The 23,177-nt window shown below is 54.1% G+C and overlaps 1 protein-coding gene across 1 annotated transcript in view; it reads left to right on the top strand.

Moving 5' to 3' along the window:
- Positions 1 to 962: 962 nt before the first annotated feature.
- HDAC4 (histone deacetylase 4) overlaps positions 963 to 23,177 on the top strand; it is a 159,050-nt gene continuing 136,835 nt past the window's right edge. Inside the window, exons 1-3 of the mRNA XM_065880195.1 lie at positions 963 to 1,306; positions 12,270 to 12,397; positions 14,478 to 14,549. Coding sequence (XP_065736267.1) covers positions 963 to 1,306; positions 12,270 to 12,397; positions 14,478 to 14,549 — 544 coding nt within the window. The remainder of the gene's footprint in view (positions 1,307 to 12,269; positions 12,398 to 14,477; positions 14,550 to 23,177) is intronic.

Here is a 23,177-nt window from a genome sequence, read left to right as displayed (position 1 = left end):
TTTGGTGCCCGGTCTCTACACTCACAGTCAGAACCTCGGTGCCAGCCACCAGGGTGCCCGGGACTCCCTGGCAATCGCGCGGAAACCACAGGCTGAAAAGAATGCAAAGGACAGAAACCCGTATCCTGTCACTGACATCAGCGCAGTTCACATCTCACAGCAAATTGCTGCTCCTGTCAGTACCTCTATTTTTAGAAGGTTAAATAGAACACGATAGAGTGTAATCAGTGTATTTTTAGAAACTGAAGTTTGTGTTGTATGAAAATGGTTATAAGAGGAATAATGATAAGGGTTAGTTCGTCTTGACGTGGGGGAAGCTGTGCTCTGTAGAGTATATCCATATTGCGTGTAACAAAAATGTAACAGTGATTTCTACGGCTTGTCTACCATCTTTTCAGAGGACCCAGGAAAGCTAGTTTTGTTGGAGGAAGGGGTGTGCTGGGGTGTTTTTGCATTAGATAGTAATGGTGAAATTCTCTTGCGTGCGTGGACACCTTTGAATAACCGGCCGCCTCGTGCAGTGGGAGCCCGTCCTCTAGGCTACGAGGGGCACGTGCGAGGCGTGGAGCAGGTGACGGTGGGGCTGCGGCTGCACGAACCTGCCTGGGAGACCGGAAGGCTCTCTGCACATCAGCTAAGATGCTGACTGACAGCTGTGTATCTGCAGGGCGTGATTTGTGTGCCCAGCTCTTGTCTCTGTGAAGTTATCTTTTAAAAAGTTAAGACGGTGGATCTAACTTTAAGAACAACGTGCTGTATGTTATTAGGTAGTACGGAAATGAGAGAAAGCCGAGCTTCCTGAGACGGGTCAAAGCTCATGTTGCAGGCCCCCCGCCCTCCACGGTGGCCCCTCAGCCGGCGTCCACTCACCGCTGGCACATCTGTGAGCTCCACGCTCCAGAAGGACCGCGTGCCCGTGAGGAGGCCCATTGCAGGCTCTTCGGCTGCACTTGTCAGTTGAGATGCGATGTGGGGTGCACGGGGGAGGGGTGGAGGGGGTACCATGTGGACGGAGGAAGCCTGTTTCCCAGTCCCAGATCCGGCAGCTTTTCTCCTGGCGCCACTCACGAGCCAGTCGTCTGCTGTCTTCTTTTGGCCGTGACCTCCGGCAGCAGGGCCCGCCCGAACGTGACAGTCGGGTGTTAGGCCCCTTCCCGTCCGGGGCCGCAGAGCAGGGCAGCGTCGGGGAGGAGGCTTCTTTCCCGGCCACCTCAGGGCCGGCGCCCTTGAGATTTTCCCTTTTCCTGGTGGAGGGTCACACGTCAGTGCTGAGCATGAGCCCCGGAACCATCGGGAAGGACTTGTGGTGCTGCCCCGCCACGCCTGCAATCCGAGTGCATTCTGTTCGGTGCCTGATGGAGCTCCTGGGGGCTGGCAGTGGGGACAGGCAGCCACCATGCGGAGCTGCCCCGACAGCCGCCGGGAGGGCGGGCGGTTCTCGGGCCACACGACACGAGTGTCTGGTCACAACTGCCCAATCTCCAATTCACTGTCACCCCGCTGGTTCTGGTGAGGAGGCCCAGGGTCTCTGGAGACCTGGGTGCCGAGGGTGAAATGGTGTCACGAGTTGCACGTCTCCTCCGTGGCCCGCGGTCCTTGCGGGCAGGCCTCCCGTCAGCACGGGGCTGCCAGCACCTGAGGCGGGGCCCGGAGCACACTGGGCTCCTGGCGGTGTGCTGACCAGAGAAATGGAGCTAAGCCAGGGCGGTCCACGTAACCGGAGGCCGTACGTGCGGCCCGGTGGGCAGCGTGCAGCGTCCTCACGGTGGCCCGTGCTCGGGCTGCCCTGGCGGACGCCTGCTCGGCCACAGGGCACGGCCGGGCCTCGTCCTGCAGACGAGGGTTAAGTTCTAAAATGAAGAGTCTCTGTAGGATTGTGCATTTCAGAAAGGCGCGAGAGAAACTAAAACCAGCAAGACCCATGAAACATACTTTCTCCGCTGGTATGTATTTTAAGAACCGTTTCCTGACAAAAGACTTCTGGGTGGGGTAGGTGTCATGTAATATCCAGTTCTTTTTTTATTTCTTTAGCAGCTCAGCTAGAGAACTTAGTAGTTCAGAAGGCTGCAGCCCCACCCAAGATGCTGAGAGTCTGGATGGCAGAAATTAGCACAGCAGTAGAGATGCTGCTAAGGACGGGAAACTTACAAACCGGCAAAATGAGTGGAATAAACCACACGAGGATATTTATTAACTTGAATTTTGAGCCACTGACAAATCCTGAACTTTTCTTTTTTTCTGAGAAAGTCATAAAGAAAGGAGCAGAGGGGGTTTCGAAGTTCTGTTTGCTCTTCAAAGTAGGTCTCTTAGAGCCAGCAAGGCCAGCGATCTGTGTTCATCGTCTCCCGCCTCTTCCCCCCGCACGCGTGAGCCCACCGCAGTCCCCTCTGTGTCCTTCATGCTCCGAGAGGGGCCTTGCCTTCCAGCCACCCGCCTCCCATCCAGCCGGAAGTCCTGACGGATCACCTTCAAAATAGATCGCCAATCAGACCGTTGCTCCCAGCTCCGTGGCCACCGTTCTCCTCCAGGCCTCAGAGACAGCCTCCAAGCTCTTCTTCCTGCTTCTGTCCCTCCTGGCCCTGGTTAATACTCTCTTCCTCCAGGCCTGGGGCCCCCCTGACCCTGTCTCTCTCACTGAGACCCGGTTACTCAGCTCCACTGCCTGGGACCCACCAAGTTTGTTCCACCTCAGGGCCTTTGCACGTGCTGTCCCCATGCCTAGGATGCTCTTGGGATAGTTTACACGGCTGCTTCTCACCTGCCATTCAGGCACTGCTCAGATGTCTCCACCTCCCAAGGACCTATCTGAGGAATAACCCCCATCACATCCCGCTCAGCACATGATCCCACACGACCTGTTTACGTGTGTCACATCCTCTTCACTAGTGGCAGTTTGGGGTGCTGGAACTCGATGTCGCTCGAGGCTGTATCCCCGGGAATGAGGACAATCTCTCCGTAACTCGTTCAGTAAAATTTGCTGAATGACTGAGTGATGTGATTTGGACCTTGTGGCTTGGTGGGTCAGCGCTTAGAGGCAGAACTTCCTGACCTTGATCAAGACAACCGTCACCATCTCTCTTGCTGCCTTTCTTCATCTTTAAAATGCGGACAATAATAGTATTTATGCCATTCGTTTCCTGGTGAGGACTGACCGAGCTGATGTGAATGAAGGACTTGGACGGGTACCTGACCCCCTAATCCGTGCCTGTTACTGGTTAGCTGTTATTTCTAAGTTAGAAGGCAAACTTGACCGATGGTGTTGAGGAGCTGGCCAGAACAGTGGTTTAGAAACAATGAACTATATCCACACTACATATCGTCCTAAAGAGAGCTGGGGAGAAAGTCTCTCCACCCAAGGTGCTGTGGCCGCCGCACACGTCAGCAGACGTCGGCCGGGGGGACGCGAGGGCCGCGTGTCCCTGGGGCAGCTGCTGCTGCGTCAGTCCGGCCTCTCTCAGTCCCTCTGGGCCCTCCCATTGCGGTAAAGGGAAAAGGCGAAGGAGCCCTTTTTCGAGACAAAGAACTAGCAGTGCTTTCGAGTCCGACGTGGCCGGGAGGGTGAGCAGGGCCGCAGCTCGGGTGTCCATGTTGCCTGGGCCTCCGGGGCACGCGCCCCGCAAACGCTCTCTAGCCACACTGTGAGTGAGCTTGCCTGTGCGGACTTGTTCCGAGTGGCTGTTTGGGGTTTATTGTTTTGAGTTGGTGACTCATTTCTCATGAGCTGCTTACGAACATGTACCTCTTTTCCGGCTTCCTGTCACTTCACCACAAACACCTCTCAGCTAATCTTTAATGCTCAGCAGTGTGGAAAGTGTGCGGGGAGCTGGTCATCCAGCCAGTGGTTTTAGTGGCGGACTCACAGTTTCAGGAGATGCTTTGCCCCATCAGGTGTCTTGCTGTGGGATGAGATGTGCGTTCTCTGTGCAGGCGGGACTGCCCGCTAGCATCACAGAGGAACAGATGTGGTGCGAGGGGCACATTTTGTATCTTTTTCTTTATTTACTTTATTTTATCTGCTCCTGTGTCAGTTTACCTCTCCACTGAACACATGAGGAAACTGAGGCTGGGTTGAAATGACATGATCACTAATGAAGCTTTGCGTGTTGGGGAAGCCAGGCCTGTCTGACCCCGAGTCCCCCGGGGCCATGTGGCCTCCTTCCCGGGAGAGGTCTGCTCTGTCTGTGAGGGGATGAACTCAGGTGGGAGCTTTGCTCACTAGACTGCTCGACAGTTAACAGGTGTTGGTTCAGAAGGTAGGACAGCGGCAGAAAACAGTGGTGGTGGGATTGCCCGTGGGTTTTCACAGGCGTGTGGGTTGGTCTGAGCAACCAGAGGAAGCGTGGTTATGGACAAGTGGGCTTCAGAGCTAGTTTTCAGCCTTTGCCGGTAACTATGCTACTTCTCGTTGTTACTGATGTGAGCCGGGGGTATCTGTCCAGAAAGCTAGTTTGCGTCAGCGCAGAGATGCGGGTTCACTGCGTGCTCTCGTGCGGGGCTCCCGTGGGATTTCTGTGGTCCATTATTTGTTACACAGAGTCGGGTGAGAAATCTGCACCTTTTGCATCCGAGGTTCTTTCCCCTCCTGCGTCTCCAGAGCTGTACCAACAGCTTTGGAATGACTCACTCAGTTATGTCCTCCCCAGGGGGCAGATGGACAGCGTCTCTGGAGCAGAGATGGATCTGTTTTCAAAGGCGGGCAAGGACATTTTCTCCTGATTTTCTAAGTCTCTTATTAACGGTTGAGCTGGGCCGGGCCACGGGATGGGGACAGCTGAGAGCTGTCAGCTCACTAGGGAGGGGGGAGGAGGGGCAGACCGTCCCTGGAGGACCATCTGAAAGGCAGCTGAGAAACTCCCCTCAGGAAAGGCTGCCCGGGACCAGGGAGAACAGAGCCGGCCTTTGTCTGGCCTCCCAGGGCACAGCGGCCTGGGCTCCAGCGCTGCCCACCCGCGAAGCTGTTTTCTTAACTCGCTCCCTCGCATATCCCTCCCTGGCCCTCGCTCCTTCCCGTGGTGCAGCTCCGAGCTGGACCTGGGACCTGGGGACCGGAAAGAGCCTGCTCCGCCCCGGGCAGCTGTGGTCCAGGCCCCTCCTGGTGGCCCGTGGTCACACTCGCTGTGTGTCCTTCCTCACTACCAGAGCTTTCCGGTCTGTGGGTCGTATCTCAAATCGGAGAGGGCCGGTCCACCCTCGCCGGGGCTGAGTTCTGCCTGACACCAGCTGGGGCCTGTGTCCTGCCCATGGTCACATCTCAGATGCTCAGGACCCATCTGTTGAGTTGAACGTGAGCCGGGAGGGTTTGCTTGCTTGCACAGCTAGGGGCTGGTAATAAACTGGAGGTTGTTAGGAATGTTACTGAGAGAACTAGTTAGACTGATGAGCTGGTGGATGTGAAGCGAGGACGGATGCTTAGGAACAGGAAGAGAGGGGCTTGTCTTGGCATCTCTCGAAAACCCTTATCATGAAAAATTTTTTTAAAAAAGATGAACTGTAGTCCATATAGTGAGATCCCCTGCGCCCATAGAAACGCTGAGCTTTCTGACCAGTCCCACTTCATCAGGTCCCCCCTCTCCAAGCTTTATCCCCTGGAGAATTTAAAACAAGCCCCAGATGCCACACCATTTTCCCATAAATACTTCAGTGTGTGTTTCTAACAGGTACAATCCCATTGTCACACGCAACAAAATGAATAATAATTCCCAACTATCATCTTATACCCAAGCTGTGTTCCATTTTTGCTCGTTGTCTTTAAAAAAGTCTCGGTACTGTCATTTGTTCAAATCAGGATGCGAGCCTCGGGACTGAGGGACGGCTCTGCAGTATTTATACCCGTCCCAAGGAGCTGGGGCTTTTGCCCTTCGATTTTGTCCTTCCACACCTGACTGATCAGAGCCTCCTGGGGCCTTTGAACCTGTTCCTTTAAACACATATTTCCTATAAACTAGTAGCTGGAGCTAGATTTGATTTCCAGGGGAAGGACAAGAAAACCTCGAAGATCAGCCCTGACCTTCGCAAAGTCTGCCTGATTTTCCTGAAGGAAAAGTGTTGCCTAGAGAAAAGGGGTCTAGCTTCCATTTTCATTTTCTCTGATAAACACACGTCAACTGTATGGACGTGCGTGCCTCAGGAATCCACGACACTCGGCTCATTAAAGTTTAATTCATATTAATGGGCACACACAAGCTTTATTATAGAACTTTTCTATTTTTCCACAGCTTGCATGATGAGGAAAAGAAACATTTAATGGATTGAGATGGGGAGGCTCTTAGCGGAACTCACAGGGGAGGTGCCCGTCTGGTCTGCCCGAGTATATGCAGCACCTGAGTGGTGCCCGTATCTGTCAGGCGGGGGCTTTGTTGGATGTGGCTCTGCAGGAGGGTGGAGGATGCCAGAGGGATGGGGGGCCCTTCAGCAAAGGACGTGCGGGAAGCAGAGGGGAGGGAGGCCAGGTACCGGGGAGGGGGAGTTTGAGACCCCCTGCGGTGTCAGGGGAAGGGCTCTGGGGGAATGTATTTTGCTGACCTGATGAATCATTTCCGTTTGTGACATTTCAGTGTACTGAGCCCCCTTTTATGATTTAAATGAACAAGAGGGTCAAGCTTCCAATAGGAGGGTTCCACAGGTCCACAGGTCTGGTGCAGGGAATGCTGGCCTCACCTGAGTGTCCTGGGACACCCCCGAGAGCTCTGCACAGACTCACATGACGTGGGAGGGCCCCAGCTGGGGGTCAGCGGGCGAGCCTGGCCTGCAGACCCTGCCCTGTGCTCCCATCCTGGCGGCCAGGCCTCCGAGCAGCTGGCTGGTCCTTTCCATCTTCATTCAGGCAGGGTCAGCGCCTTTCACCAGGCGCGAGAACTGCGCACTTTTCCGTCCTTCTTATAAAGGGTAACCGATTTTTAAAAAACTTTTTTTCCATCGAGGGTTTTTAAAATTAATTAATTAATTAGTTTATTAACATCTTTATTGGAGTATAATTGCTTTACAATGGCGTGTTAGTTTCTGCTTTATAACAAAGTGAGTCAGCTATGCATATACATATATCCCCATATCTCCTCACTCTCGCATCTCCCTCCCACCCTCCCTATCCCACCGCTCCAGGCGGTCACAAATCACCGAGCTGATCTCCCTGTGCTATGCGGCTGCTTCCCACTAGCTATCTGTTTTACGTTTGGTAGTGTCTATATGTCCCTGCCACTCTCTCACTTCGTACCAGCTTATTCTTCCCCCTCCCATGTCCTCAAGTCCATTTTCTAGTAGGTTTGTGTCTTTATTCCCGTCCTGCCCCTAGGTTCTTCAGAACCAGGTTTTTTTTTTTCCTTATATTCCATATATATATGTGTTAGCATACGGTATTTGTTTTTCTCTTTCTGACTTACTTCACTCTGTATGACAGACTCTAGGTCCATCCACCTCACTACAAATAACTCAATTTCGTTTCTTTTTATGGCTGAGTAGTATTCCATTGTATATATGTGCCACATCTTCTTTATCCATTCATCTGTCGATGGACACTTAGATTGCTTCCATGTCCTGGCTATTGTAAATAGAGCTGCAATGAACATTGGGGTACATGACTCTTTTTTTAAAAAAAATATACATATATATATTTTTTTAAATTTATTTATTTATGGCTGTGTTGGGTCTTCATTGTTGCGTGCGGGCTTTCTCTAGTTGCGGCGAGCGGGGGCCACTCTTCGTTGCGGTGTGTGGGCTTCTTATTGCGGTGGCTTCTCTTGTTGCAGAGCACAGGCTCTAGGCACGTGGGCTTCAGTAGTTGTGGCACGTGGGCTTCAGTAGTTGTGGCTCACGGGCTCTAGAGCGCAGGCTCAGTAGTCGTGGCACACGGGCTTAGCTGCTCCGCAGCATGTAGGATCTTCCCGGACCAGGGCTCGAACTCATGTCCCCTGCATTGGCAGGGGGATTCTTAACCACTGCACCACCAGGGAAGCCCTACATGACTCTTTTTGGATTACGGTTTTCTCAGGGTATATGCCCCGTAGGGGGATGGCTGGCTCGTATGGTAGTTCTATTTTTAGCTTTTTAAGGAACCTCCATACTGTTCTCCATCAAGTTTTATAGTAGCACACACACAGCAACGCAAATATCACCACCGCAGGAATTCTGCCTTTTCTCCTTAAGTTAGTGTGTAGGGACCCGGGGCTTCCGCCCTGCAGGATCAGCCCTCGAAGTGGCCCCAAATTGAGGGGAGCTCAGTGCCTCCGCCCCCCAGCATTGGTCTCCCCAGGCCTGGCCCACGTGCGGCTCCAGATGTGAAAGCCTCCTGCTTCTCGGCTGAGGCTCCGTGTCCAGGAAACGGGGCCACCTCACCCTCCAGACCCTCATCCCAGACGTACAGGAGCCTTAAGGATCCGGGCGGCAGAGGGAAAACCCAGACTCAGACATCTGTTAGGGAGGAACCCCCTTTCCTTTGCAGACCTTCTGGCAAGTTCTCTATAAGGTCTGAATTCACGACAGATCAGAGGGGAGAGGACACGGGGTGAAGGGGAGGCATACCATCATTCTTACTGCGAGAAAATATTCCAGCTTCTCCTCAGGCCCCGGGAAGCCCTCAAGATAAGAATTAATTCTCACACAAACCTTCAAAGATGAGTCTGGGGAATGCAGACCGAGGGCCTGGCCTCCCGCCCGCCCCCCTGAGCACCAGCTGCAGTTCTGGCTGAGCCCTGCCCCTCTGCACCTGGGCTTCTGCTTCCTCCCTTGGGACCCAAAACTGGGCTGCCCTCTGTCCCTGGTGTTCCCGCTACCTCCTTGGGAGCAGGTCCACTCGTACTAACTCCTGAGAAGTCTTGCGGCAAGGAAAGCTCGGGCCTTTTTACAAGTGTGGGCAGTGTGTAGTGGCTTTCTTCCAAAGAATGTCATGTGGAAAGAATGCCACAGGTCTTACTGTGCAGAGACCTGATGGACACACCTCTGCCAGGTGATCAAGGTCAACATCAGTGGGATGCGCCATGTTGGTGGGATGTGGTACCACAGGATGGACGGGGCACTTCCCCTCCGTGGTCTTCTTGCTAAACACACAACCCTAGTCCAATCAGGAGCACATCAGACAGTCCCAATTGAGGGGCATTCGACAAACCACCTGACCTGCACTCCTTAACTGCCAAGGTCATCAAAAACAAGGAACGTCTGAGGAACCGTCACGGCCCAGAGGAGGCTGAGGGGAGGTGACGACTAAATGTCCTGCGGGGTCCTGGGTGGGGTCCTGGGACGGCAAGAGGGCACTAGGGGACAGCCAAGGAAACCTGAGCGAAGCATGGACTTCAGTTAACGACACCCCAGACATACTAATGTGAGGTGTTCATCACAGGGGAAGCAGGGTGCAGAGTATGTGAGGACACTCTGTACTTTTAAAATTTTTCTGTAAATCCACACCTGTTCTAAAATAAAAGGCTTGTATGATAGAAAGGGACAGGAAAATGGGCTGGAATGAAGACTTTGAGTTATTACTGCTGCCAAATACCGAAGATTCCGCGGCCGCCGGTCTGGAAACAGCTCTGTGAGAAGGATGAGGTGTGCGTGCCCTGCTGTCATATAAAGTGGGGGACAGGCAGCCTTGTCACCCCCATTTCATTTTGGTGACCTACATCGAACAAGCCCCAGTAAGCACGTTTTATAATATTAATTTTCCAGCTCTTTTATGCACCTGACAAAAGAGCAAGTGTGGAACTAAGGCTGGCATGTATGGCTAGGGCTCCAACTCTTTGGAATCAAAAGTAGGAAAGATTTCAGGCCGCACTCGAATCCCCTATATCTGTACGACTTTGTTCCTTTCCTTTGCCTCAGAACTCACTGGACGCAACCAAGTCGGTTTATCCCAGGAATGCAAGTTGGTTTGACATGAGAAAAGGAAGTTACCAGATGAAAGGGGAAATTATTTGACAATATGAATCGATACAGAAAAGCTTCTTAAAGTTAAGCACACATACATGATTTTAAAGTAGGCTTTGCAAAGTAGAAATAGAAGGGGCTCTCCTTAACTTAATAAAGTTATCTGTCAGAAACTTAGAGCAAGTGTTATACTTACGCTAGGTGAAGTATTGAAAACATTCCCAGTAAGTTCAGAAACAAGACAGGGGTGTCCTCTTTTGCTATTTGCATTCGATAATGTACCACAGATGTGAGCTGTAGAACAAGGCAAGAAAAAGAATTAAAAAGCATCAGGTCTGGAGAGGAAGAACAAACTGTCATTATCGTAGGTGACGTGATTCTGCATGTAGAAAATTCAAACTAACTTCAGGTAAGCGATTATAATGAATATGAGTTTAACCAGATGCTATAGCACCAAGCCAATATATAAAACTTGATTGTATTTCTGTATATCAGCAGACAGAAACTGACTTTGAAAATACTCTCTATAATATTTTACTTAAAACATCAAATGTCTGGTAATAAATCTAAAGGTGTTCAAGATCTCTGCACTCAAAATTCGAAAACATTTTTGAGAGAAATGAAATGAAGTGATATTCCATGTTCATGGATTGGGAGAATAATATTGTTAATATTGTCACTTACCTCTTCTTCCAGAGAAGATTCTATGAACTCTTTTGCTGTTTTCTAGAAATTTTAGAAGATTGAACCTGAAAAGTGGGGAATTACAACTATGATATGCTTTCATTTCTTTTTCTCCCCCACTTTCTTGTCTTTTTTTCCTGCTGTTTTCCTATCTTTCTCGACTTTCTTTCCTCTCTTTCTTTCTTAATCCAGATGAGGGCAAATTCTTTGGCGTTGGGTGGGGGGACTCGGTCTTGGTGACTGGAAGGCCTGGTTGAACGGCACAGGTCTGGCTGAGTACCAGAGTACAGAGTACAAGGCCCAGTTCAGGCTTATGTCTGGCCTAGTTGCGACGGAGCCAGGTTCTGGGGTGCTAAGTACATGATCTCGCGGACATTGCTCAGCCCTGCAGGGCTGCTTTCCCATGTGCAAAGGCGGGGAATAGGCCAGAAGAGTTGGGAGTTAGGTTCCTTTGGCTCCAAAGGCTACGATTCTAGTTAGAGATACCCCCTGCCCATCACACTGAATTACAGCCAAGCGTTGCTTTTAAGTTGGACCCCATCGTCTCTAAATGGGCCGTGCGGTTTCTGTGCGAGCGTGATCACGTGTCCGCTGCCGTCCCGTGTGCCACCGTGTGCGTTGTGCTCACTCACGGAAGAGTCACGTGGTGAGGGAGACACGGAGGACCCTCGTGCTCCCTGCTTCCCTTCTGCATGTGTGCTCCTCCGCCAGCTCCCTGCGCCAAATAAAATGCCACTTGAGGACACGAAGTACCGCAGTCCCATCCAGCGATGTTTCCAAAATTAGACTCTACAGTGGAGAGAGATTAGGGCGGAAACCTGCTTGCAGGGGTGTTTCGCGGGCCGAGAGGAGGTCGTGCTCCCATTCCTTCTCCTCGGTTCCTTGCGTTGCTTTCTTGGCTGCTCTTTGCTCCGTGGCTACGTGGTCACGTGCTGGCGGCGCTTACGTCTGGGCTCTAAGCCCTCTTCCCTGGCCCTTGTAGCCCCTGCGCCTTCAAACGCAGTTTCTCTATCCCTGCTCTGTCCTGGGGTTTCGTCCAGCTGCACAGCCTCAGGTTTGTTTTGTGAGCCCTGTGATACGGAATTGGATGTGTAAGGCCCTCGGTGGTATTTGTCACCAGCTCTGGTCCCCGTGACACGGAGCAGCAATGCTGCGTCACATCTGTCCCCACAGCTGACGTTCGTGCCTAAAACTGTCGTGTACGTGCTGAGCAGCCCCTGCCGCGCAGAGCCCTGCTACGGGTGTCCGTGGACTTGGTATATCTTCTCTCCATGTTTAGATCTGAATCCTCCAGGGAATCGAGAGGGCCCTGCACGCCTCCGTGTTCTCAGCCTGGGTCTTCGCCCTGTGATGTCAGGGTCCTCACCACGTGCCCGGGGCCACACACCTGGGCCTGCCAGCCTCGAGCACCCAGACCAGCCAGCGGGAGACTCCAGGGCCGGGACTGGGAGGCCTGGTGTTATCTTCCCTTCTCTGGGCCTCGTCTCCCGGTGCCCAGTCCCTTCTTGGTTCAGGTTTCTGCCCAGTGCCGTTCTATCTACTGCCTTCTGTGAAAAGACCTCTTACGTTTTGGCTCCTGTGATCCTCCATTCAGAGTGAGGAACGTGCGGTGTGCTGGGGGCGTCAGGGTGGTGGGGTGGGGTCTGCAGAGGAGCAGGGCGAGGGACGGGCACGGGCTGCTGGTGGCGCACCCAACATCACGGGCTCTCGCTCCTTGACGCGTCTTCCCGCTTCAGCGTGGCTGAAAGTCGCGTGTTATCGGGCATCATCGGGCGTGTAGCTCTGGAGCAGGTGGACCTGCAGGGCTTGGGGCAGACACGAGCCGCTCGCTCCAGACTCCAGAAAGGCCTTCACACGAGCCGGGGTGCAGGCCCAGCACTACTGCTCCGGCCCGGAAGCTGGAATTTCCTCATTTGCCAAACGAGGCAGCTGTGCTGGTTTCTGGGTTTCTAAACTGTGTCTGGTTCTAGAACTTTGGCTAGGGGGAAGCTCAGGGTGGACACGGAGGAGGTGACGGTTTGGGGGGGACACGCCAGGTGTGGTGGCACCAGAGAGAACGCCCTGGGCTTGCTCAGACGCGGCTGCAGGGCCGGCAGGGTGGCCCTCTAGCACCCAGCTCCTGGCCCTGCCCTCAGAAAATGGCGGCAGGACTAGGATTTTCAAAAGCGATTTTTGGTGTTTCTGAAAGTATTTACTGTGGGATTAGGATTTTTAAAAATACGTTTAGACTTTTATGAATCTTTTAGTTCTGAAAATGAAATTTTCATTTCACTTATTCACGTTCAGAAAAAAAGGCTTGAAAGTGCTTTCTGTCACTGTCTTGAGGCCCCTTTCTCTTTTTTTTTTTGCGGTACGCGGGCCTCTCACTGTTGTGGCCTCTCCCGTCGCGGAGCACAGGCTCCGGACGCGCAGGCTCAGCGGCCATGGCTCACGGGCCCAGCCGCTCCGCGGCATGTGGGATCTTCCAGGACCGGGGCATGAACCCGCGTCCCCTGCATCGGCAGGCGGACTCTCAACCACTGCGCCACCAGGGAAGCCCTTGAGACCCCTTTCTGAGGGGCTCACAGGACATGGCATTAGGCCCGCAGGTCAGCGTCAGACCATGTCAGGGCGGGTCGTATGCCTGGAGAGAAGCCTTGGTGCAGACGGTCGAGCCTGGTCTGCTTCCGGGCGTGAGTGTGGCCCCCAGTCCTCGTCCTGCCTCGGGGAGCCTGGACTGTCCTAACCCCACATATGCCCAGTGTCTTGTGAGCTGCCAGAATGGGGGAGGGGTGGCTGGCTGTGGAGAGGAGACCCCAGATCCCAGCGTTTGAGTCCCCGCATGGCCGGGCACCGCACGGGAGCAGCTCGTTTTCCCCGAGGGTGTGGGAGCGCGGCTCACAGGCCTCCCCGCTTCCTTGGGAGGGTCTGCAGTTCTCAGGAGACGCTTTGGGATCTCCTCGGGGTCATTGTTCTCGTCCTTGGACTTTGAACGTCTCCGAAGACACACATGCGTCATGGAACACTGCATTCGAAGTCTGCCTGAGGTGCTGTCCATTTGGGGCAAAAAACAAAGTTTTAGTACAGAGTCAGTAGACCTGTGCTCTTAAGTGTTTTTGTCATGATTTGCAAGTCGGCCCGAGGGGGGGCCGATGGCTGCTCTGGGAAACCAGTGCTTTCTCCGTAAAAATCAGTAATGAGTGTGACCGACCACACGTCAGCGTCAGTAATGACGCGCTTGTCCCTGCGGGCGTTCACACCAGGTGTCAGAAGCCAATTTTACACCAAAAGTGTGATTCCTGCAAGTTTTGCCGAAGTTTCCTTCTTGTGTGTCTGAGGGAATGTGGTCTAAAGGCAGCCTGTGCCAGGTGGAGGTGGGGTGTGGTTTCGGTGCCATCTTTGCAGTCAGAACACGATCGAAAGGTGGACCTGGAAGAAACGATTCGTTCCATTGTGAGAACCTGGCCCAGTGTCTTCCTAAGAGCGGGTTTGTTTGTCTTAGTTTCCTTGACTGTCCCGCAAGCGGGCAACAGCCACGGCTGCTCTCGCCGCCGGAGCCTCCGGGGGCTGTGTCTCTGTGGCCCTCGGGCCACGGGTCCATATCTGGGAAGAGGATGAGTAACTCTTCTGTCTTCATCTTACTGCTTGTGGTCTCTGCGGAAACGCTGAGTGGTATCAGGTAGCTGCTGAAAAGAAGTAAAAACACAGCAGCTCGGCCAGACGCCCTCAGGCCAGGAATTGGTGTTTGCCATTTTCGAGATGGGGACCGTTGGGATGTTCGACAAAGGGTCTTTTATTTTCTGACTCCGCAAATAAAAATGACACCGGTGGTCTCCTTTAAAAGTGAGAAGGACACGTGCACTTCCATTGTTTGCAAGGAAGTGCTCCTTGCAGGCCAGGAGTGTAAAGTATTTTAATTGAGATGCGAGCAGTTTCTGAAGCCAAATGCTTTCTCTGTCCTCCAGATGGACTTTCTGGCCGAGACCAGCCGGTGGAGCTGCTCAACCCTGCCCGCGTGAACCACATGCCAGGCTCGGGTAAGTCGGCACGCCCAGCCCTGCTGCGCACCAGGCGCCACCGAAGGGGTGTTTGGGTCTCCGCTGTCCTGGGGGGCTCTGGAGAGAAAGGGGTGGGGTCTCAGGTCCACGGAAGTTGGCTGCTCTTTCCTGGGGTAAAAACAGGCCACTGGTTTTGGAAATGTAGTGGGCTTCGCTTAATGCTTCTTAAGTAAGTGGCACAGACACGCAGGGCCTTTTTTCTGTCTTGAGCTCCGATGGGGTGTGTCCTTCCCAAAGGTAAGAACTGCTTGTTTTGGGTCTAACTCCAGGCCCTGAGCTGTACAAGAGTCCGGGGGAAGAGTGCTGAGCTTGAGCTGGGGACACTGCAGGGCAAGTCACGCTGGGTCCAGGGCCCCAGGCTCCTCGGGGGAAAGTAAGTCAGTGATGTCTCCTAAGCAGCGTTCCATGTGTAACTGACGAAAAAGCATCAGCCGTGATTAGAAACCTCTCATTCCGTATATGATATTCCTAAGTACCATGCCCTAGGCAATGTCTTCCGAATCCATACGGCCCTCTCTTTTTGTACAACACTAACCCTCCATCTACTGTCCTCCAGGATTTCAACTCGGAGCCCGGATGCCGTTCTTCATGGGCTCCTTCGCCTTATTGAGGCTAAAACGAGCCTCGTGAAGGCCTAGGGTGTATGGAAGGGAACCGTTGTCAGTGTTCCACATACGCTCTTAAGCCGGCGTTTTGAGGGCGACACTGCTGGCCCCTTGCCTTTGCCGTGTCCTGAGGCCTCCGTCTCTGTGGTTTTTTCCTCGCGGCACCTCCTGAACCCCAGCCTTCCTGTCCCCCCTCTGCCCGCTCTCTCCGTGGGCAGGCCTGGCAGAGACGGGGGGCACATAGATGCCTGCCTCTGCCCCGGCCCCCAGCTGACCCACCCATCGCCTCACCTTCCCCATCCTCTTAAAAGGAAATCAAAGCTTGAGGCAGGGCTGGAAGTGTCAAAGAAGAGATTTCTTTCTTTGCATAGAGATTCTCTGAAGCCTGCCAAGGATCATTTTGGCGTCTCCCCAGACGCGAAGCTCGGGTTGTTTGTCTGCGGTGCTCCTAGAAGGTGCCGGCGCTCCGGCCTCCTGCAGGGGTGCTCACGCCTCTCCCTCACCCTCCACCCACCCGTGGAGCAGGTTACTTGTTAACCGAGGACGCTGGGGGCAGGGCCGGGGAGAGGGCTTGGAAACAGCAGCTGAAGATCATTTTGGCCCCAGCAAGGGAAGCAGTGCTGATTTCCCTTTCTCTTGAGTTCATTTTGCCAGTGCCTTGTGTAGCTTGGGCATTTTCAGACAGTTTCCTGGTGCTCGCCCAGTGTGGGATGGAGGAAGAAGCTTTTCAGTAGCTTGATAGACTGTGAAAAGGTGGTTTCCAAGTGAACCAGAAAGTGGGTGGGCTTCAAGTTCGTTTTCTGGCTTGAGAAGCGCACCCTGCTGGTTGAGACTTCGTATGGGCTTCCCAGCTCCGCGTACAGACCGACCATGGACTGCAGTCCTGGACGGATGGGACCTGGAATCCTGGTGACCCACTGACCGTGTGACTCTAGGCAAGCCGCCGAGTCTCTCGGTTTTATTTCCTAGACGGGATAATAATGCCGACTCTGCAGGATTCTTAGAGATCAAGTCTACGTGTCTGATTTTTAGTAGTTCCTGGAGAAATGTCATCTCTTAATGTCCTGGGTGCGGGTACTGAACACGCATGGGACGTGGCTGTGACAGTGCCGGTGTTCAGAGGCTAGGACAGCCCCTGGGGTCTGTTACACCCCTTCTCTTCTTTTGGGGGAGGCGCCCCACCTGAGAGACGGCATATCGGGGAGGGGGCCCCGGTGAAATTGGAGCCAGTAACGCTGCACCTCCAGAGTCCATGGGTCAGAGTCAGAGGATGAGGCTGTGCTTGCTGGTGTCGTCGGGGGTCAGTGTTTTCAGGGTGACTCTCCTGGGGGGCGCGATGCCCGTGAGCAGCCGGCAGCGGAAGGAGGGGTGTACACGGGGCTGCGCTCCCCAAGCCGGCTGCGGAGGCTTCTCCGTGAGCGGAGCCTTAGAAGCTGCTGAAGTGGAGGGCATTCTTAACACTCCATTTTTGGTCGTTCCAACCACTGTAAATTACCTTCTACAAAGAAACGTGAATCTCAGCTTACGTAATAATTTGAAAATTAGTACAACGATTTCTGTAAAGCCACATTTTTATGATATGGGAGTGGAAACATTTTTAGATGTATTTTTATGTCGATCCCAGTTTGCTGTTGCACATTTTCCAACCATTGAGTTTAATCTTAAGTACTCTTTTGACCCTCGGCGGTCCAAAAACAAACTGATACATGCGTATAATTTGCAGGAATCACTCAGACATTCACCACGGGAGCTTGTTCCTTTGAATGTACAGCTTTTGCTGTGCGTGGAGGAGTGCCCACGTGGCCCTCCCCTCCTGGATCTCTGCTCATTTCTCGTCTGTTCCTGGCCATGCATGGCAGCGCGCTCAACCGACTTTCTGATAATGGTTCTCTTTAAATACGTTAGTCCTTGTGAGGTCTTACTTCAAATAAAAAAGCACTATTCATACCTTCTGTTTTGGGGCCATTTTGACTTGAGACTTGAGGTAATTCCTACAAGAATATCTCTTACTAGAAAAGTTTGTCTTGTAGAAGGAACAGGCTAAAATGCTCTTTATTTTGGATTCATTCTGATTCCTCCACCTTCCCCCTTAACTTTTTATATGCAGACAAGCCTTCTCTTCTTTTTGTGTTTCTTTTTTTCTTGTTTTAAAGTTTTTCGCTGTGTAATAGTTCTGTTATAAAAGAGGGAAGACATAACAACCATTTGCCTACCACTTAGTTGCAACACCTCCTTCATTACTCTCGTTCTATGCGTGCATCTTATATCTTCATTTTTTTTTGGACTAAATGGAGTGTCACAGTTATGAATGAGGGTACACCATTTCACCCTTCCTGGGAAGTTGTCCTTTTCCTTCCTGGGTGGGGACTTGGGGGCGCAGACAGGGTGGCGGGAGCCGTGGAGGGTTCCCTGGAAGCTCAGAGTTCGGCCGGGAGAGATGGTGGGGCTTGAGGGCAGAGGAAGAGGTGAGAGGTGGCCCTCTAGGAGAGAGATCACGCACCTGCCTGTGCCAGGGGACTTGAAAAACACTTCAGTCCTTCATTTCTGAATCCCTTTGACTTTTTTGGGAAGGAACATACTTTTTCCCTGATTATAAAAGCAAGGCATGTTTAGTATAGAAAAGAGACATTGTAGTGAGTATGTAGGATGCTGGTTCCAGACCTGGAAGTTGAGCTCCCTCGGAGCTGGACAGTGTAGGTGCTCAGCGCCTGGGTGGAGTGAAGCGGCTGGAGGAGAAGCCTCAGTGCCCGGGAGGAAGGGGGAGGAAAGCAGCCCTGAGGGGCAGCAGGAGGCATGTCGAGGCGCCCACTGTGGTGGCCTGCTGCAGGGCCCCACGCCCTTCCTGCCTGTTCCCCGCCAGAGGCGAGTGGCAGGGCCGCTTCCCCAGGGTCACCCGGCGTGTCATTTACGGGGCAGGGACCCATTTCTGCTCTCCAGGGGTGCCGCTGGAGCAAAAGATCACTTTGGAGAATGCTGGGGACCTCTGGACCAGCGGGGCTTTAAGGATGGGGTGTTGACTAGAGAGGAGCCTCTGCTACGGGCTCCATCGCCCTCATCGTAAACGTGGGTTTCAGTCAGAGTTATCGAGGTTTTCTTTCAAGGCTGTATAACAGGGGTGGAATTTTTAAAAGAAAATTCTGGAAACTTGAAGAAACGACCCCAACTCTAGAGAACTTATCCAAACTAATTTTTAAAAAGTGAGGTTTGGCTCTAGCCACGGATTCCCAAATCTTACAGAGTATTTGACCACTGCACTGTCAAAGGGGTTATTGAACGGCTTGACCGTCCTCGAATTTTGGAACAGGAGCTACCTGAGGTTAGCGGGGGCCTGAAACTTACCACGCCTCCCGGGCATGTCGTGTTATTCTTGTTGTACGGTTTGGTTTGGCGAGAGAGAATGCGAAGCAGACGCCAGTGTGAGGACACACGTGACCTCGGGGGAGGCTGCAGGAGATGCCCCTTCATCGCACAGGAAGCGGTTCATCACGGTGATCATAAATCCCCCGTCAAACCTTACTTGTCTTACTTCTCACCGGATCCTCCTCTGTGTGTTTTTCATGCAAAGCTGGGTTTCTGGGGTTGAGATGTAGCACAGTAAAGAGTCATGGACCACCTTTGGGGGCCCCTAAGTCTGCCACCTGCTGCACACCAGGAGGGGAGCGGACCTTGGTCTCCTCGTTCTGGGGCCAGGCCCGCCTCTGCACATTGCTCTTCTCTGCAGGCCAGGGGCCCATCGCTGGGTGACAGCTCCCCGCTGGCCCGCAGGCTGGCTCCCCTCTGGCTGCAGCAGAGAGCGGGCAGGCGCTCAGCGGGGCACAGAGCACGTGCTCAAGCCAGAGGTTGCCTGCCTTGCTTTTCCTATGAGCTTCTTTTAATTTGTGGAGGAAAATGAAAATATAGAACGCAAAGACATAAAGTAAAATCCAACAGTTTGAAAAATTAGAAAAAGATTCCGATAGTTTGTTTGCTTAAGTTTAAACAAAGGTTGAGAATTTTCCCACTTCTCTCCTTCAAGTTCACGTGCGGGCCTGGTGAGTCGTCATGACTTAAAGGCCAGGTTTAGGCGTCTGTAGCCCACGTGGCTTCAGAGCCCGAGTGTCATCACAGCCCCGGCCGTGGAGGCCCTGCCTTGCCGCGTGCATCTATGAGCTGTTTGGAAACGCCTCAGGGTCGCCTGGGGGAACAGGTAGATTTACAGCCAAGAGTGTTTCTGGACCAGGGGGCGCCGTCCTGCACTGTCCACCTGTGTCACCGCCTTGTTCCCCAGGTGTCACGCCCAGGGATCCATCCCCAGCTTCCAGGTTCCCCATCACCACGCAGAATTCCCAAGGCTGCCCTTCCCCAGCGCCCCTTCCCCAGCCCCTCCTGGTCTCCCGGGCTGTCCTCCTGGGAGTCTTCAGAGCCTCCCCGTTTTCTCTCTGGCCACTTGCTTCACTCCCAGCCCCCGCACCTGTCCCCTCTCCCACCAGATTGGTGAGCGCCCGCGGGCAGCGCCTCTGTCTGGGAACGCCGCCGTGCCAGCCAGGGGCAGCATCGCACGTGGTACAGACGCAGGCTGTCTCTTTGTCCCGTTCCTTCTCCTCCTCACCCCGTTGCCGAGAGCTCCACCCCTGCCCCCCCACTCGGGGCTCCGTGTTAGGAGAAGTGAGGGCAGGGGCAGGGCTGGGCCCAGCAGAGCTACCGCAAGGCCTGGGGGCCGGGCAGCAGGATCTGCCTGCCTCCCCTTGGCCGTGTGGCCTTGAGCTGGTGGCACTTCCTCGGAGCCTGGGCTGCCTGGCTGGCGTCATGTGGCTGCTCGGCCTGGCAGAGGCATCGGGCGCCCGGGAAGCAGGCGGGCATCTGGCACACGCGAGGCCCCGCGATGCTGTCTGTCCCTCTTCTGTTTCACCGCGCTCCGCCTCGCTGGTACCCTGCGGTCTGCCCGCCCACCGCCCCGGCTCTGCTGATCCCTCCAGCGTGACCGCCACCCCCAACCAGCCCAGAGGCCTTTGTGGTGGCCCCTAGGACTGCTGTTTAAAACGAAGCAAAACCAGCCGGTGTAGAGAAGCCTAACAACAAAGATGCTTGGAGTTCTGTTGAGAATGAGGACCCACATCTGCTAAGGCTTTTCTTTGAATGCTGTGTGTTACCAAGTTAGAAGTCTGCCTGCTTTTTTGCTACGTCGAGCTCCCGGACCTACTCAGTGTTTAATGCTGACGTATCCATCTTTAATGCTGAGCCTGGCACGTGGGTCTGGCCCACGGAGAGAGGACTCGCGTCGCCGCGGATGAGCTGGCAGTCCCCGCCTCTCTGCCGACAGCTGTGCAGGTGCACGTGTGGGTTTGATTTGTGGCCGCGAGAACCTCAGCAGTTCAACCGGAGTGGCAGCGCCGGCCCTCAGGACCCAGGGCTGAGGAAGTGCTCCCAGGAACCACCCTTCTGCCTGGGGACTGAGCTCCAGAGGAGAGGGACAGAGGCTGTAGCTTCGGGACTCAGGCCTCGGCACCAGCCCGCTCCCGCTCAGAGGCCTCTGCCCTCTTGACTCTGATAACTTCACTGGCGGTGGAATTTACCCACTAGGAAATGGATTATCCCCCCGGTAGTTCTTAATGGGACAAAGTTTTGGGTCCTGTGCCTCTGGATGGTGTTTGCAGACGAGAGCAAGCCAAGCCCTCCTCACGTTTCTGCTTCATGTACCGTAAATCCAGCCCCCGTCCCTCGTTCTTCCTGCTGTCACTCACTGCCTTTGGCCTTAACAGTCGGTCGCAAGGGCCCCGAGGCTGGGAGCTGTGTGGGTTCCTGCAGCTGCGAGCCCGTCGGGGCACAGAGCTGCGCCTGTTACATGGTCTGCATTGTCTGGGCTTCTGTGGAGCTATCCGCTCTGAATGTGCCAGGAGCCTGAGGGACCGGCTGGGCTCTGTCTCTGTTGCTTTTCTCTTTTCCTACTTTCTCCTTTCTTCTTCTTCCTTGTGTTTCCCTGTTATGTTCACTCAAATCTCACCAAACCAGGGGGTGCGATTATGGGTTTGGAAACAGCTTTCCCTCCGGACACCGAGGCCCGGTTCCCTTGTCTGCCCGAGGCCTGCCTTCCACCCTGAGGGCCGTCTGGGCAGTGGGGCTGCCCTTCTTCCTGAGCAGCGGGTTGCTACCCGGGTGCCGTTGTCTGTCCGCCTGGGCTCTGCCTTCCACGGTGACGGTTTTCCTGGCCTGTCCACTCGTGTTTAGGACAGAGCACCAGAGGCTGGGGGCCCTCGGGGGTTCGGGGGTGCTGGCAGCCGGGGCTCCGCGCCCTGCTCTGACACGTCTTCCGTGGGGCTGGTCAGCCTGGTCACCCCGCTGGGAGGCGTGACCCAGGCCGCCCGCAGCCGGCGAGCAGCGCTGTCACTGCAGCTCCCTCGCCCTTCCCGGAAGATGAGTCTCCTGCTTTGTGGGGCGCGCAGGGGTCTGGGGACCTCTGTGCTCCGGAACAGGTCCATCCCCTGCGCCGGGGGTCCTGGTGCGGCCACTCCTGAGCCTCGGGGCGCTGTGATTCGGCTTCTTACATCTGGTGAGGTAGGTACCCCTTATTCACACATGCTTTTTCTCGTGGAACTTTGTTCTCTCTCATTTGCCTTTTATCTGCAGTTGTGTTGGTGATTTTTTTTAGTGGGCTCTGGAGGAGTGGGGATACATGATGGTGTTTGGTCTGCCATCTTCCACCAGAAATGCCCCGCCTGTGCCTCTCAGGTGCCCCGTAACGGGCTGGCTGGCCGAGCTCACCCCTGGCACCCGACCGAGGCCCACTCTGCCCCGCGTGGCGGTGGCCTGGTTCCCCAGCTGTGTCCTTTCGGTACCCTCAGCACGTGAGGGAGGAGGATGAAGGCCTTCCCAACCAGGGTGGAAATTAGATTGTTTGGGTTATTTATGTTTATCACCAGCTGTCGCACCCCATTAAGTTTGTTTTGTGATTGTTGCCATAGACGCGGAGAGTCAGAAGGAGCTTGCTGTGGGGCCTGAAGGAGGGAACAGGAACCACGAGAAGCAAACATTTACGGGTTACGGCGTGGCGGGCCCTCGGAGGCTGGCTGGGAAGTGTCTCGCGTGCTCAGTTGCGCCTGAAGCTGGCCACATGTCCGCACGAGCCCAATGGGCTGAGGTCGGCGACTCCCCGTTTCTCCATCTTATAGGAATAAATGTGGTACCGGCAGTGGTGACCCTAAGATATGTGTTGATACAGAAAATAAAGCATTAAACCTTAATGTCCTCATGGTGTATTTGAAAATGCTTTTTAGGCGGAAGATACAGGATTTTTCCAGCTCAGAATTTTGCTCTGTTTGTGCGCTGGAAGCATCACGGATGCCAGGAAGGTCTGGACGCGTGAGCACATCATTTGCGGGCAGAGCACTTTTTATCTTTTTGTCTCTTTGTTACCACGTTCTGTGTTCTGTACTTCAGGGTGACGCGGTGTGAATGAGATCTATCCAGAGTCTGGGAACCCCTTAAATGTGTCTAAAAGTGCTTAACTGTGTCTCCGCAGGGTCAGGAAGACAACTCTTGTTAACTCTCGTCCATGGCTGTTATTGTTTCTGGGAAAGTGGTCACATTTAACATGCTGTATCATTCAGCCCTGCCAACAGCCTGCCCCCTAGGAGGGTAAAGTGTGGTCGTTTAAGGAGAAACCTCACAGCAACTCGTACCGTCCAGCAGCCGTTAGACCCAAGCCCTGGCCCTCTGTGTCCCTGGCAGGCTGGCTCCCAAGCGCCATGGTGGGGCTGGGGTCTGACCAGGTGTCCTTGGGCAGTGGTGCCTGGTCGGGGCAGACGGGGAGAAGCAGAGGGAGTATTGCTGGTTGAGTCAGGAGCCCAAGGGGAGGGGGCTGGTCCTCCTTTCGGTCCCACCGGTGCCCACTGAGCACGCTGTGCATGGTCAGCCCGGGAATCCTGCGGAGGGGTGGGGAGGCTGCGGTGTCCAGCAGCTGGCCGTGTCCGTCTTTCCCTGAGCAAGCCTGCCCTCCACCCACCGCCTGTGTTTCTAGCGGGACAGG

Source organism: Phocoena phocoena, chromosome 7 (genome assembly GCF_963924675.1).
Source record: "Phocoena phocoena chromosome 7, mPhoPho1.1, whole genome shotgun sequence".
NCBI lineage: Eukaryota > Metazoa > Chordata > Mammalia > Artiodactyla > Phocoenidae > Phocoena > Phocoena phocoena.
This window is presented reverse-complemented; position numbering and strand designations above follow the sequence as displayed.